Source organism: Patella vulgata, chromosome 3, assembly GCF_932274485.2.
Source record: "Patella vulgata chromosome 3, xgPatVulg1.2, whole genome shotgun sequence".
Taxonomy (NCBI): domain Eukaryota; kingdom Metazoa; phylum Mollusca; class Gastropoda; family Patellidae; genus Patella; species Patella vulgata.
The window spans coordinates 76,276,820-76,291,326 of NC_065881.2; the positions used below are offsets into that span (position 1 = coordinate 76,276,820).

Sequence of the window (14,507 nt, forward strand, 5' to 3'; positions counted from 1 at the left end):
GACAAATGACAATTATTTTTAGTTATATATTTGAAATTGTTTAAATACGAGGAATATCAAATTAATTAACCTATTAAATATCATTAACTATATTCTGTTCCAATAAATAAAGGTAACAATATGGCATGAAAAGCAATTTGCAATAATTTTCCAATCAAATTAGTTTAAAAGATAATTGACAGGAAACAGATCTCCCACTCAGGGCTTTCATTTCAAAATTTTGTCAGTTGGTCCATTTTTTTTATATATTTCAATTATTTCACATTAGCAAGATAATTGTTTCAAAGAATATGAAAATTGTGTATATGTTTTGAAGAGTTTTTGCGGGGTTGGATGGCCGAATGGTTAGCGTGTGTGCGTTGTATCATAAAGTCTGTCATTTACTCAACTGGCGTGGTTTCGATTCCCCGGATGTACTTGGCAAGGAGTAGGGTCTCCTGTCCAAACTCTCGGGTTTTCTCCAGGTCCTCCAGTTTCCTCCCACTGACATAGACCCCTATGCGCGGAAGCGAATTATTGAAATAAATCCTGAAATGACCTAGTTTGTGTCAAGTCGATGTTAAACCCTGTTTCTCTAAAGTGTTTTACACATGAAAACTTATCAATGCACCTGTAATTAATGTGCTTAAAAGGTAGATTCTTGGCAATTCTAATTTTAGGACATGTAAATTTACTGATTGAACCTTGGCACAGCTTTTAATTATAGTTAATTGAAAGAACTTAATTTTCCTACCATTGAATTAAAGTATTGGAAAGCAATAAAGTTGCAGACTGCATTCTTAGTTCTTAAAAACTGGGTAATTGTCGAGTCATTTTGTTCTGAATTATGAGGAAGGTGCTGTTATTTTTCTATTTTTCAGTCAATTTCCTATTGAATGATTTGATTTGATATATACAGTTGTTGTTTATTGCTTGCAATGTCTGTAATTTGTGTGTCCGCAGGTTTGTCTTGCGTGTAGTGTGGTCCTCGAGCCCTAACTATTGCCACAGTTTGTCATCAAAGATTATTTGTTATAATTATGGAAACACAATGTCCATTTTCTAAATCTATTTTTGAATATAACCAAACTTTAACGTTTTGATATTTTGATATTTGATAAGTCAGATATAATATAATTTGTTTGTGAAAACTAGTAGAAGATGAATATTATGAATTGTAAATAAGAATATACTCTGACATCCTCATCATAAAAATCATAAATCTACATCTGTTGTCCAATAAAACTTGTTGTTATCTTGTTATAATAATATGCCAGGAACCAATGTATATCTTTGTTACATTTATTGTTACAAGATGTAATCTGGCCAATCTACCGCACTGTTATATATCGTCATGTTGTAAATCATCCTACATATCAGCAGCCTACATTGACTCTAGTTATTTTTCCGCCAAAAGTACATAGATAAAATAAACAGGTGATGAAACTTGAAGTGGAGCCTATCCTAAAATTTGTTAACAAAAAAGATGAAAATGTAATAAGGATTAAAATTAAGGGTAACTTTTAGAGCAGAGAAAAAGAGATACATATAGGTTTTGACATTCATGAACAAGCTCATTTCAGAAGTAACATATGGTATATCTCTCGGCAGATGAAACAAGCGACAGCTTTACTCATTGTCATGCACAAGCAGCAACTCGTTATATTGTCATGCACAAGCAAGAACTCATGATATTGGTATGTAGATAAAAAAAATACTTATGATCTAAAGGATGCACTTTAGACAACACGGCCTAGATCCCCATGCCCACCTCCATATCTTTGTAACTTATTGTTAATCGGGAATTTTTTACTACATGTATAGAATAACATCATACAGTTGGGCTTTAAAATGATTGTGTATAAAAGACAGGAACCCTCCTGTGTTATTTTGAGATGATTGTGTATAAACCATTTTTTTTTTTTTTTTTTTAATTACTCTACGGATCCAGCTATGTGGTTTTTACTGCGAGAACTTCGCTTTTCCACATTAAAAAGCGGATTCTTTTTCCCACAGGTTTTTTTCAATCCACTGCAATGGCATCAAACAGCTGGATCTCCTATTTTAACTTGTTTTCATTATGACAAAGTGAGAAGATGACCCGCCCTCTCTTCCCACGACAACGATTTTAAAACACGTTTTTAAAACCGTGTTTTAAAGTGATTTTTAGATTACAAGAACTTTTTATTATTTAGTGTTTTTTACCTATCTTCTATATTCTACTCATTCAGATGTAAATAACTTAATTAAATTAACCTGTCCATGCATTATGTATTGGACGTTAAATTTGTAATAAACAACAACTAGTTGTCTAATATGCACATTAGATCTTACGGTATGTTAATGAGTCAGATTGTGTGATAAACTGTTGAGTCACCCATGTAACCTCGTCAGTTTTCTCCTGTTTCCTCCCACTGCTATAGAGAAAGAATGAGAGAGAAATGGGGTTTATCATCCACTCGATACAAACTAGCTCATTTTGGGACTAACATGGTTCAATTTTATTTCAATAATTCACTAGCACATAGGAATCTTTAGCAGTGGGAGGAGGAACTGACAGAGCTTAGGATGCAATGTGCACGCTTTAACCATTTGGTCACCTAATCCCCTCCACTGCTAAAGAACCCCACGCCATGCGAATTATTGAAATGGACATATACCATATGTTAGTCCCAATATAAGCTAGTTTGTGATATAGGATGTTAAATGAGTAACCCAGGAAGGCTAAGTTGAACACCCATCACTAGATCCACACCAGCAGGAAATATTATGAATATTGTGATAAATACATGTAGATGAAAATAGAATAATGTTCAAAACATTCAACACTTTTTTCTGTTATCAATCTTCATAGACCAAAACCTTGGATGCCATCCAGATCAATTTTACAAAAAAAAACAGCAGACTGCAATAAGCGCATGTTATCCTTGATATATCAGTAATAACATAAATGTGTGCTTTTGTCGTTATAGCAACAAGTTAGTCATTTTCATAGTCGGTTGCAGACAGGTTAAAGGTGTACCAATACACAGCATATCATTTCACACATTCTAAACGTCTGCACCAGATAGGCTAATGATGTGTGCTATGGGGTACATTTAGCCCACACCGCAGCATTGCATTTTGGTCTACTCTTATTTGAATTTCCCAAATCTTTACTACTGTCAGTCAATGATCAGGGGCCTGTTTCAGAAATTTTAATTCAGATAAAATCCAAATTTTAGTAATTTGATTGGATAATATTAGATTGATTTTAGTGCTTAGCCAATCAAATTTGAATTATCTACTAAAATTGGATTTTATCTTTAGTTAAGATTTCGAGAAACAGGGCCCAGGTTGATTGGAACTCGACTGTGGTCATTTCTGTAGTTCAATATGACAGGGAAAAATATGTTTACATTGTCTAGCTGGAACGATTCCACCTTGCAAAGTAGTTCCCTAAAATTCCAACCACAGATTTCAATACTGTCAAAAACTATATAAAATGTTTAGTTTACTGTCGATAAGACTTGTCACTATTTTGTTATAATTTTGTACTGTATTTGATAAATGACATTTAATGAGGTTCAATAGAATATCCTATAGCATGACATCCACCACAAGTTGTTTGAATGTTAGATTTTAATGTTCAGTTAAGTAGAGAGAGAGACAGAGAGAGGGTGAGAGAGTTTAAAGTCCATTCCATACAAATTACGTTTTCGAAGGGTTCAATTTTAATTCAATAATTCACTTGTGTGTAGGAGTATTTAGTTGTGGGTGGAAATCAGGAGAAAGCACCGTTGTTGTCACTTACAAACTGGGAATCAAAACCACGCTATTTGACTTGGCTCAATGACAGACCTTATGATCTAAAGTACACACTTTAGATTATTCAGCTACCCAATCTCATGTAAAGTATATTATAAAGGTTGATCTGCTATATGTATATATATATATTTACCAGTATGTATCTTACCTTTTTATCATATTGTAGTTGATATATCTCTATGACAACCATCTAGTTATCCTATCTCCTTCTAGTATATTGAAGAAGAAAATTAAGAAAATCTGTCGGTAGTTTTAGTTTACCGTTTTGTATATAGAAAATGTGTATTCACACCCCCTCTCACTGATATCGCCAAGAATGTTGGGGGAGGGGGGCGTGGGTCAATGAATCATTATGAACTGTACTCTTCAGATGCATTAACATATTCTTAAGATGCAGTGTAATTTAATAAAATCACAAGCTAAAGTATTAAACACAAGTTTAATTTAATACAATATTCAGATCTTGTTCGGTTGGCCGTTTTTAATCAGAAAGTCTGCTTTCAACAACTTTTGAGAGAGAGAGAGAGAGAGAGAGAGAGAAAACCCCATGAGGTTAGGCACCTGTAAGTGTTAAATGAAACCACATCACTTTCCTCAATGACAGACCATATTTATATTTTTGAGAGAGAATTCAAACTGCCAAGGATTATCTATATGCACTACTTATTTCTAATAGCGATATTTTGTCTTCTCATCTGAAACAACATTTAGATTTAATTAATACATTAAAATATTAGATCACTGCCAGAATTCATTATAATGCTATAATATGCCATTATATCATAGATTAGTTACTGTATTATGTTTATATACACACTAGTATATTATATAAGTATTTAATTATAACATATTACATAACGCACCAATTATATATACATCTGGAGTATATTAGCCAGTAATACATGCATAATACCCGTAAATATAATTACTGACCTGGTATATATCATCATATAGTCATAATAACCAGATTACAGTTTTATCTTCATTTAAACATACATTATGCAACAGCTAAATCTGCCTATTGCAGGTCTTTCTTTAGGCCTGAAATGTTTTATAAACTATTAATTAGACATTTATTAACATGTAAATACCTTAATCAACTCTCGATGCCGTCTTAACTGTCAGATTTTCACTGGATTTGAATCCAGTTTGCTGCTCAACTCTCATTGATGATTTAATCCAAAAATGGATAATCGAGACTATGTTTTTTATTGTACTGACTTTAGTAATGATGATCGAGGCTCTGACCTTGGCTTGCCTACAATATCACTGTCAGTGGAAGTGAACCTTCACGCCACTTATCCAAAAGGAAAACATTATCCTGGTCTAGAGGTCTCTAAAAATTGTATTACTGTAATAGTCTGTTAAAGGCCAAACCACTTAAAAACTTTGCTTCTTGATAAAAATGCTGACTCTGAAATGACCTTTGTGCTTTGGGTAGACAAGGTCATGAAGTTCTATTAATTTCAAGGACAAATATATTGGATTGAGTAGCCCTACACCACGATTAACATTGTTATTCTAAATGATCTCAATTACACAGTAAATGACTGGCCTTTGAATTTTATATTAGAATCATTGTATGGTCAGAAGTTAATATCAGTGGGGATTGTAACATCTTATCAATTCTGTATTTGTTCCTGTTTGTGATATTGAATCTATTTATTTGATTGAGTTAATCTCTGCACATCTTACAATATTTGGCTTGGATTTATACACAACTACTATAAAATTCACTTCTGCAATTTATCAGAACAATCTTTTGGTATAAATATATTTCTGAAGCCAGCCACAGTACCCATAGGCGTACGGGGAAATTTTTGACTGGGGGTGGTGGTGGTGGTTGGTGCCCAAAAAATGTAATTAGGTTCTTAGTATGTTACATAATAATAATAAATTCGCTGTTAAATTAGACACATTCAAGAACACAATATTTTTTTTATACAACTTTTACAAAGTACAATTGTGTGCCCAAATTTTCCCAGCATTTGGTGCCCAAAATGGGGGGGGGGAACGGTCCAGCTCGTACGCCTATGACAGTACCATGGGATGAACCAATTTCCTCGCTTTTTAGGAATGAATATCACCAGTGAATGTACACCTAAACCAGTGGCGGTGCCAAAGGATGATGGGTACCCAAAAATTAATGTACATCCAAACCAATTTTCCTCCGTTTTGAGCAATGCCAAGATGCAATTATAGCTGTTGATTGTCTCTTTATCCAGGATATATACTCCCGAAAATCCCTGTTGGACAAATTCCTGGCGCTGTTACTTCCTACACCAAACATATAGTAGTGCAGCAGTGCTAGAGGGCTTGAGCAACTCTCACCCCACTTAGTTGTAAAAAATTTCAAGATTATTGAATTGGGAAATGACAGTATGACAATGACAAGTTGAAATGAATCAAAAGTGTCACCATAGTATGACATTTTAAACAATATCATTATGTATTTCTATCCTCCAAGATAATATTTTTGTGTAAATATCCAAGACCAGTCTTTGAAATGAGGAATTGCTCTCCCTATCTATGATAAAGAACTAGTATGTTTAAGACTATGGTTTGCCGGCTGGTAAGAATATTGTTACTATGCGTTGATTGAATCAGTCTAAGAAGATAATTCTGTTAACTAGGTTCACTTATTGATTTACTAACCACAATGATATTGATGTTGACTGGTTCTAATTGACCTTTCTCTGCAACCTTGACCTTTCAGGTTTGAATGTTATTAAAAATAGGGAGTAGTACTGATAAAATGTACCCGATATAAAGACAGTACATTTGACAACGGATTACTGTTGTGTTGTAAATTGTCAGATATGTTGTTTACTGTAATCGTAGAACTCCATAAAAAATTATTGCTCAAAATATTGATTTGCTAACATCTTAAGAATGGTATTCTATTTAAGGATGTATATATGTTAATATACAACTGGTATTTGAGGGTGGTTTATAATAGAAAAGAGAAAAATTTGTGAGAAAGCCTATAATTTATATATTCATTAATCTTTGAAATGGAAAGGAGCATTTAAAATCCCAAATGGACATTTGTGAGGGATTACAACTTAACACTCTCAAGTTGCAATCAGTACTTTGTTTGTGATATTACTTCAGTGGAAGCGCATTATAATAAAGCTATTTCACACACACACACACACACTGCTTTAAATCATAATTATGAATATTATTTTTGTTTTGAGATTTTGCTCCATTAGTTTATCCTTCCAACATCTTTATGTGTACTGATCATGTACACAAATATGATAGAATGTTTGAATAAACGCCAGAGAATTTTAGGTTTATGTTCTGTGTGCATGTTCTATTAATGCCTGGCATCTTTACAAGTACTATATGGTTAATGATCTTTCATCCCTAGTACAAAATAGTTTTCATTACAATCTTGATTGGGAATTTAAGAGAAAATAACAGAATAATGTGGCTGTAGACTATAATCCTTTACGCATGTTTTATTTCGAGCTCTAGATAGTTTCTTTTACATTTTTAAAACAGAAATATCTTGATTCTTGAGTTTTATTAATTAAAAACATGCATTGCCGAATTAAAAATAGTTAAGTAAAGCATTCTGATTTTGAATATGGGGTACATAATGTGATTTTGTATTGGAATAATATCCGTTTATACTTCAATGATAATTACCTGTGATTAATATAGTCTGCACTCTACCATACCTGTAATTAGGATTCTTCAATCCGAAGTGTGCAGGATTCAAATATTACTCAGAATTGACTCTATTACTCTGTTGAGGCAGAAAAGTAGCATGCTAAGGTTAAACCTATTTCATTTGATTGTTTAATTGTCTGATGAGGTGTCTCTAAAACCTAGGAATCAACCCTTTCTGCTGGATTCCCACCCACTCCAAACGCCTTTTTATCCAAAATTATTTATACAACGTGATTCAAGTCAGCACTGTCACTTCAATTACCTATAAGTATTGATGGTAGAGTATGCTTAAAGCACCCGATACCATTTCTTGTTTATTTTGTATGTACACATAGCTATCAGCTTCTATTGATATCTGTACTAATCCAAAGCTATCCCCGGTTCATTGGGTGCCCTGAAATACAGCTAGGGTGCTCAGCTAAACACTTTTATATTCTACAGCTAATCAGAAGCTATCAGCACTAAATACAGAATGGCCATCTTATCACCCAATTTAACTGATGGACAGGGAAATCAAATAAAGACGACTTTCTTATCTAAAATGTTTCAACATCTCCTTAATCCCCGTTAATTCTGATGTTTATGAGAAGTCTTATCACTCCTGATTATAGTCAAGTAAAAGTTACGACTGTCAGACGGTTTATAAAATGGAGGTTAATCAACCCAGGATCATGTAGGCCTATAGCTTGATCGAGCCAATAAATCAAGATCTGTCAAAAATATGAATAATTGTTTCAAAATGTACAGGACTGTAATGAAATGAAAAGATGATTTTTTCACTATATAGTGGTTTTGTTCTCACATTTGGACATGAAGGTTACATGTTTAACCTCCTTGTTGGCTTTCTCATCAGGGTTCTCCATTTTGTTTTTGCTTCCAAGTAGCAAGATATTGAAATGAAGAATTGTCATTTTATCTATCTCAAAATGAAAATGAAACTGAATTTCATGCCTTATTATTAATCAGTACTGAACGCTAATGGTATTGGATGTCTTAATGGCATTACATTCCCCAGGCAAAGGAGTGCACTGGGGCCCATACCTACACAATCACTCACAGGAATAAAAATGTAAATGGTCGATGGAATAAAACATATTTATTGTATTGGTATTTCCAACGAATCAGTGTTGAAACATTAAAAAACAAGCTGTACAGATTAGCATGGGGCCCAGGCATTAAGACGTCCTTGGATGTGTGGACAATGGTGCAAGTTACAAGACAAAAATTTGATTTGCAGTACTTTGATTTGCAGTATATATTGTATATCAGTATGAATCATTTTAAAAGAGCATCATGAACTATTTCTCTTTTAGAACAAATGTTTTATTTTTTTCCAACATGATTCTATGTAATTTGAATACAACAAATATTCAGTTTTCATTTTGATATTCATCCATCATTCTTTGTATTTTTCAGGCACGTACCAAGGTCAGTGGTTGCGAGGAACTCGTCATGGTTATGGTGTACGATCCAGCGTGCCTTACGGTCTGGCCTCCCATTACCGTCCTAAGAAGATTCGTGACTCCCTCACATCGCTCCGCAGTGAAAATGAGGATGAACAAGTTGTTAAAAACAGGGATAAGAAACTTGATGAAAGTCGTGGTGGTTTTGTTTTAAAAGCCAGAAGTGATGAAACACCTCCGAGTCGACGACGCTCCATCTTTGATAAACAGGGTCGATCTAGTTTACGTAAAACTTTAATGTCGGGTTTAAAATTAAAGAAACAGAAAAGTACAGGAGACATAAACGATTCCCCGAAACGACAAACAGGGTCCGTTCGCAGTACGATTAGTAATATTAGCCACGTGAGTGCTGATTCTACTCAGTCTGGAATGACCAACGCCTCAGTTTATACAGACAGTAATTTAAGTTTTGTTAGTCAAGACGACATAACAGATCTGAATGTGACTGAAACGTATATGGGAGAGTGGAAAAATGACAAGCGTTCGGGGTTCGGTATTAGTGAACGTTCGGACGGTTTAAAATATGAGGGAGAGTGGTATAACAATAAAAAATATGGATACGGTGTTACGAATTTCAAAGACGGCACGAAAGAGGAGGGAAAATATAAAAATAATGTTTTAATTTCTTCTGGAAAGAAAAATAAGTTATTCTTAATACGGACTTCTAAATTACGAGAAAGGGTGGATAATGCTCTATTATCAGCACAAAGAGCAGCACAAATAGCGCTTCAAAAAGCTGACATTGCCATTACCAGGTAAGTTGATAAAAATATATATTTACCGGCCTAATTAAGACATACAGTGCAGTGCTCACTCTGGGTTCCATTTTTCGCCACCATTTTAATCTACCTCTCCCCCACCACATCCCCCTCCAAAGTCTTTTTATGAATTTTTATTAGATTTTGAAGTACAAGACAAATGCAATCTGGGAAATACAGTTTGAAATTTTTTATAATGATTATTTCAATTCTCAAGACCCCAAGTCTACTACTGTCTAAGCAAACACTGCCTGGGCAAAATTCACCTCTGTAGCATTGTGTCCAAGACCACATGTTAGTCTCGTAATGGCCAGAGTTTTATGTTGACAAGGCGTTCATCTCCTATAACTGTTTCATGTTACCTAGCGTATGAGCGTTGTATCATAAGGTCTGTCATTGAGTCAACTAGCGTGGTTTCGATTCCCTGGTTATACGTGACAAGGAGTAGGGTTGCCATTCAAACCTTGTGAGTTTTTTCTGGGTCCTCCAGTTTCCGCCGGCTGCTCAAGACCCCTACGCACTAAAATAAAATTGAACCATATGTTAATCCCAAAATGACCTAGTTTGTGTTGAGTGGACATTAAACCCCATTTCTCTCTCTCTGTCTCGTTTAATGTTACCAGAAAATTGTTGACCGTTGAGTTCTTCTGTACCAGTTCGACCAAGATAACTTTATTTCCATAGGAATGCATGCAAAGCTAAAGTGATATTGAAATAATATTGAGCAACTATACAATATTCATTCTTCACCCAAAAATGCAGAGATCACACATTACATCTTCTACTCTATGAACGCGAGATATCTAGATGACGTCATTATAACATGTTTAAAATGTCAGGAGTATTGAGGTATGCACCTGAATGATATTTGACGCCTATGTACCACATGACGATAACATTTCCTCCACCTGATACTAATGAAAACGCCAAAAATATTTTCATTTAATTTGAAACCTCTTATGTTGATTTTATTAACATTCAGAGACCCCTATGATCTTCGTGATCTTCAGAAATAGGGAGTCATTTCCAAAATATCAGCAGACCTTCCTGGGTTTGATATTCTAACTGGTTTTAATGGTGTTATGTCAACAGAGGTTTGTTTGAAAAACATGAGGTGATTTGTTTAACCTTCAAACATATTCTTACATAAATGGCAGCTTGAAGGGAGCATCTGTTCCAGAAAATATATACTGAATTTAACATTGGATATCACTTTTTGGATGCAGAACGGAGGGCCTGACAAGGACAGCTGTCTAGTCCTTTGGATGAGACGAAAAACCGAGGTCCCGTGTAAACATTAGAAGGCACGTAAAAGATCTCTTGGCAGTTGGAATTCGATATAAGAGTAGGCGATAGTACCGCTGCCTGGGCAAAATTTCCCTAATAGCACACTATATGACCTATGCCCGTCTTCATTAGCCCAGCTTAGGAGCAGAACAGTATTTCATTTCATTTTATCACTTTTTAGACCTTTCTGAACAGAGTCATTAGGAAGCAGGGTCTGCCATGTTAACAGATACAAAAGGGAGGTCGATTTGTGGAAAATTCCTCTATCAGGAATTGTGGGAAAAGGTTAGGATTATCTACCCTACCTTTAACCTCAACCTCTATAGTGTCTAACAGGTATAAGCTACAAGTATATACTCATACCCCAAACCATATCAAATGTGTTGTTATTTTTTGTAGGTGACCAGAAGTAGGGCCATCTGTTCAACCTTGTGGCTTTTCTCAGGGTCATCCGGTTTCCTCCCACTGCTACAAAACCCCTGTGAACATGGGAGTTATTGAAATAAAATTAAACCATATGATAATCCTAAAATGACCTAATTTGTGTCAAGTAGATATTAAACCCTATATCTCTCTCTCACGCTCTCTCTCTCTCTCACTCTCTCTCACGCTCTCTCACTCTCTCTCTGTCTGTCTCCTGGTGTGGACAGTTCATTTGTAGCTTGAATCCACCGTTCGTGACTGTAACATGACCACGCTTGAAGAAACGTATGTACCGGGTTGTTGTAGACGGTATCAATCTTTTTCCATGTACATTTCTACAAATTAACGTGATTGGTTTCTTATAACATATTAAAACTGCGGTTCGTCATGTGAGGTATAGATCTCTCATCCAACTCAAGATTTACATTTAAGAAATAAAACTATTCAGATATGAAATCAAAAGAGGATAAACGTACCAGTACATTTACCCTGTGGCAAAAATCTTTCAGCATTTCATACCAGAACACATCACAAAAATACAACATCTTATAGATGGTATAGCCGAATAGGAAAATGGTCAAGAACCCATTTCCTGTATCAGTACAATAAGGCAATCGCAATTACATAATTATACGATGGAAAGATGTTCCATTCCATAATGATTAAAAGTAACTAAAGATTGTGAGTATAGTTTTGGCACCATACTAATGGTGTTTTATAATTTCTAAATTTAGGTCTAGCCAGGTATTTGTCTGGTGATTTAGTTTATAGGCTGAAATGAACTGATTTAACTTCTACCTAACTGATAAGTAATGGTTAAACTTCTAAGATATCCTTTGATATTGAGGTTATCGTTTGATAAATTAGCGATCAATTTTTAACTCTTTAATCTCCCGAGTATGGCACTAAAATCTCTTCACCTGTTCCTGTTGCCAAGTTACTCACCTTTTAAGTTCTAAAAATCTGTCAGATTATAAATCTGGTGGTGTATAGGCTTATTTACCTCAATATGGAGTATCGGCATAAACCTGTTGGTTACCATATAAGTTTTTACTCGGTGAGTATGATTCTGTCACACCCTGGTTTTCAAAGGTGGACTTGGACCTGAGTCTGACTTTAGTCACGCCAATGACCAGACTTGCCACTCGTCTTGAGATATTTATTGCGACTCGAGACTTGACTCAGCAGTCATGACAACTCGCGATTTGAAAGAGCTTAAGACTCAAGTCGCTGCGAGGGGGCATAACACTAACTTACCTTAATTGCCATGAATTGCTGACTCATTTAATGAACTAATGATTTGAATGGAGCACAGGCTTTGACTCGGTACTAAAGTCAGCGAGTTGGAACTCGACTCGAACCCGACGTGCAGCGACTTTGGACTCGACTCGGACTCCGGTTTTCTCCCACTGAGAAAGACCCCTACGCACAAGCGAATTATTTAAATAAAATTGAACCATATGTTAGTCCCGAAATGACCTAGTTTGTGTGAGTGGAAAACCTCATGGGTCTCTCTCTCTCTCTCTCTCTCTCTCATCATTAGCTTTGCTCAGTTGTATTTAAAACACACCTCCATCTTCCTCTAGTCACCTCCATTTTTCTAAATCTAGCACTCAGTTGCTATTATTTGAACCAACTGGGCTGATTTCTAATCGAGTTCCCGTTCACTTTCTAATATGATGATATTCTACAGTCTAGCTTCCTCAAATATGGCAGCCTATATTAAATGCTGAGGATCACTGATTTATGGATTCCCTCTGGGTATCTTAAAAAATGTAATATTTCACAAATTTAACCTGCTGTGTTGGTCATAGATGATTTGGATGCAATTTGTATATTAATGATAACCTCGTCTATGTTATGAAGTTTTTATGTCCAGTAGGTAACACATTAACGACTGACAAGGAATATGTAGACTATCTAGTCATATGGAATTCAAAGAAATGAATTGAAATGAAATGGGGTTTAACATCCCACCATTCTGAATACTGGTACTGCGGTAATGAAGACGGGCGTACACCTCTGCAGTGAACTATGAGGGGCCATTTTGCCCAGACAGTGGCGCTATGGCATATTCTTATTTTAAATTCCAATTGTCAAGGGTTGTTTTACATGCATACCAATGTGTACATAGGCCCTCAGTTTGTCATCCCATCTGAAGAACTACATGCTGTCCTCATCAGTCACTCCATCTGGCCCCATGACAAGGTGAAACCACGCTAGAAAATCCTGGATAACTTTCTCCGCCAAAACTGGGATTGAATCCAAGACTCCCTGGTTAGTGAGTGAGCACCTGACTCACTTAGCCACCGCAGCTCCCAGTTATATCACGATATGACAATAAATTTGGATATTTTACTAACATATTCAGTAGTCGGCAAATTACCTGTTATTTCCTGTCATTCATAAAACATGGCAATATTATTACAAACTCGTATTTTTTCACGTATCAAGGATGGATGGATTCCAGATGAGTATTTATTAGATTAAATGCTGAACATGGCTCCCTGCAATTAAAAACAAAGTAGTTGGGAAGATCTCTTTCCAAGAAATGTTTTCCAGTATTCATTGCACGCATGGCTATAGAAATAAATAAAAAAACACTATGTTAGTCTCAACTCCAGTATTGTATAGGAGAGTTGAATCTCATTCCTCTCTATTACATTTTTGGCTTCAAAATGAAAATTTAATTCTTAGAACCATATTTAGATTTTTGTAGAGGATGGGCATCAAATTTATATCAATTTCACCAATAACCATGGTTAATTCACTTCAAATAAATATGTTTACCCAAGGTCAAGAACGTTGACATCACAAAGGCTTAAATGTTCCTGCAAATCAATATTTATAAAAATATCAACCAATTTATTAATCCATATTTAACAGCATTCATGTTTTATCATTTCGTTGAGAATGTCATATCATTCACCTATTAAGTCATAAATAAAAAAAACTAGTATAATCTCGACCAAACATATATAGTCACAATCTACCAGTATCGGGTATAAAAGTGATAATCTACACAGCTTAGTTTTTCTTAGTCTCAGCCTTTTAATTCCATTCTTCTGGTTGCTATGGAGGCACGAGGCTGAAGCCAGGCAGCTGGATT

General features: G+C 35.2%; 1 protein-coding gene across 2 annotated transcripts in view; it reads left to right on the plus strand.

Annotated features, from left to right (window-relative positions):
- LOC126816128 (junctophilin-1) overlaps window positions 1-14,507 on the plus strand; it is an 85,048-nt gene that overhangs the window by 52,565 nt on the left and 17,976 nt on the right. For both annotated transcript variants that reach the window (XM_050542333.2, XM_050542334.2), the window contains one exon: window positions 8,884-9,685. In XM_050542333.2, coding sequence (XP_050398290.1) covers window positions 8,884-9,685 — 802 coding nt within the window. The remainder of the gene's footprint in view (window positions 1-8,883; window positions 9,686-14,507) is intronic.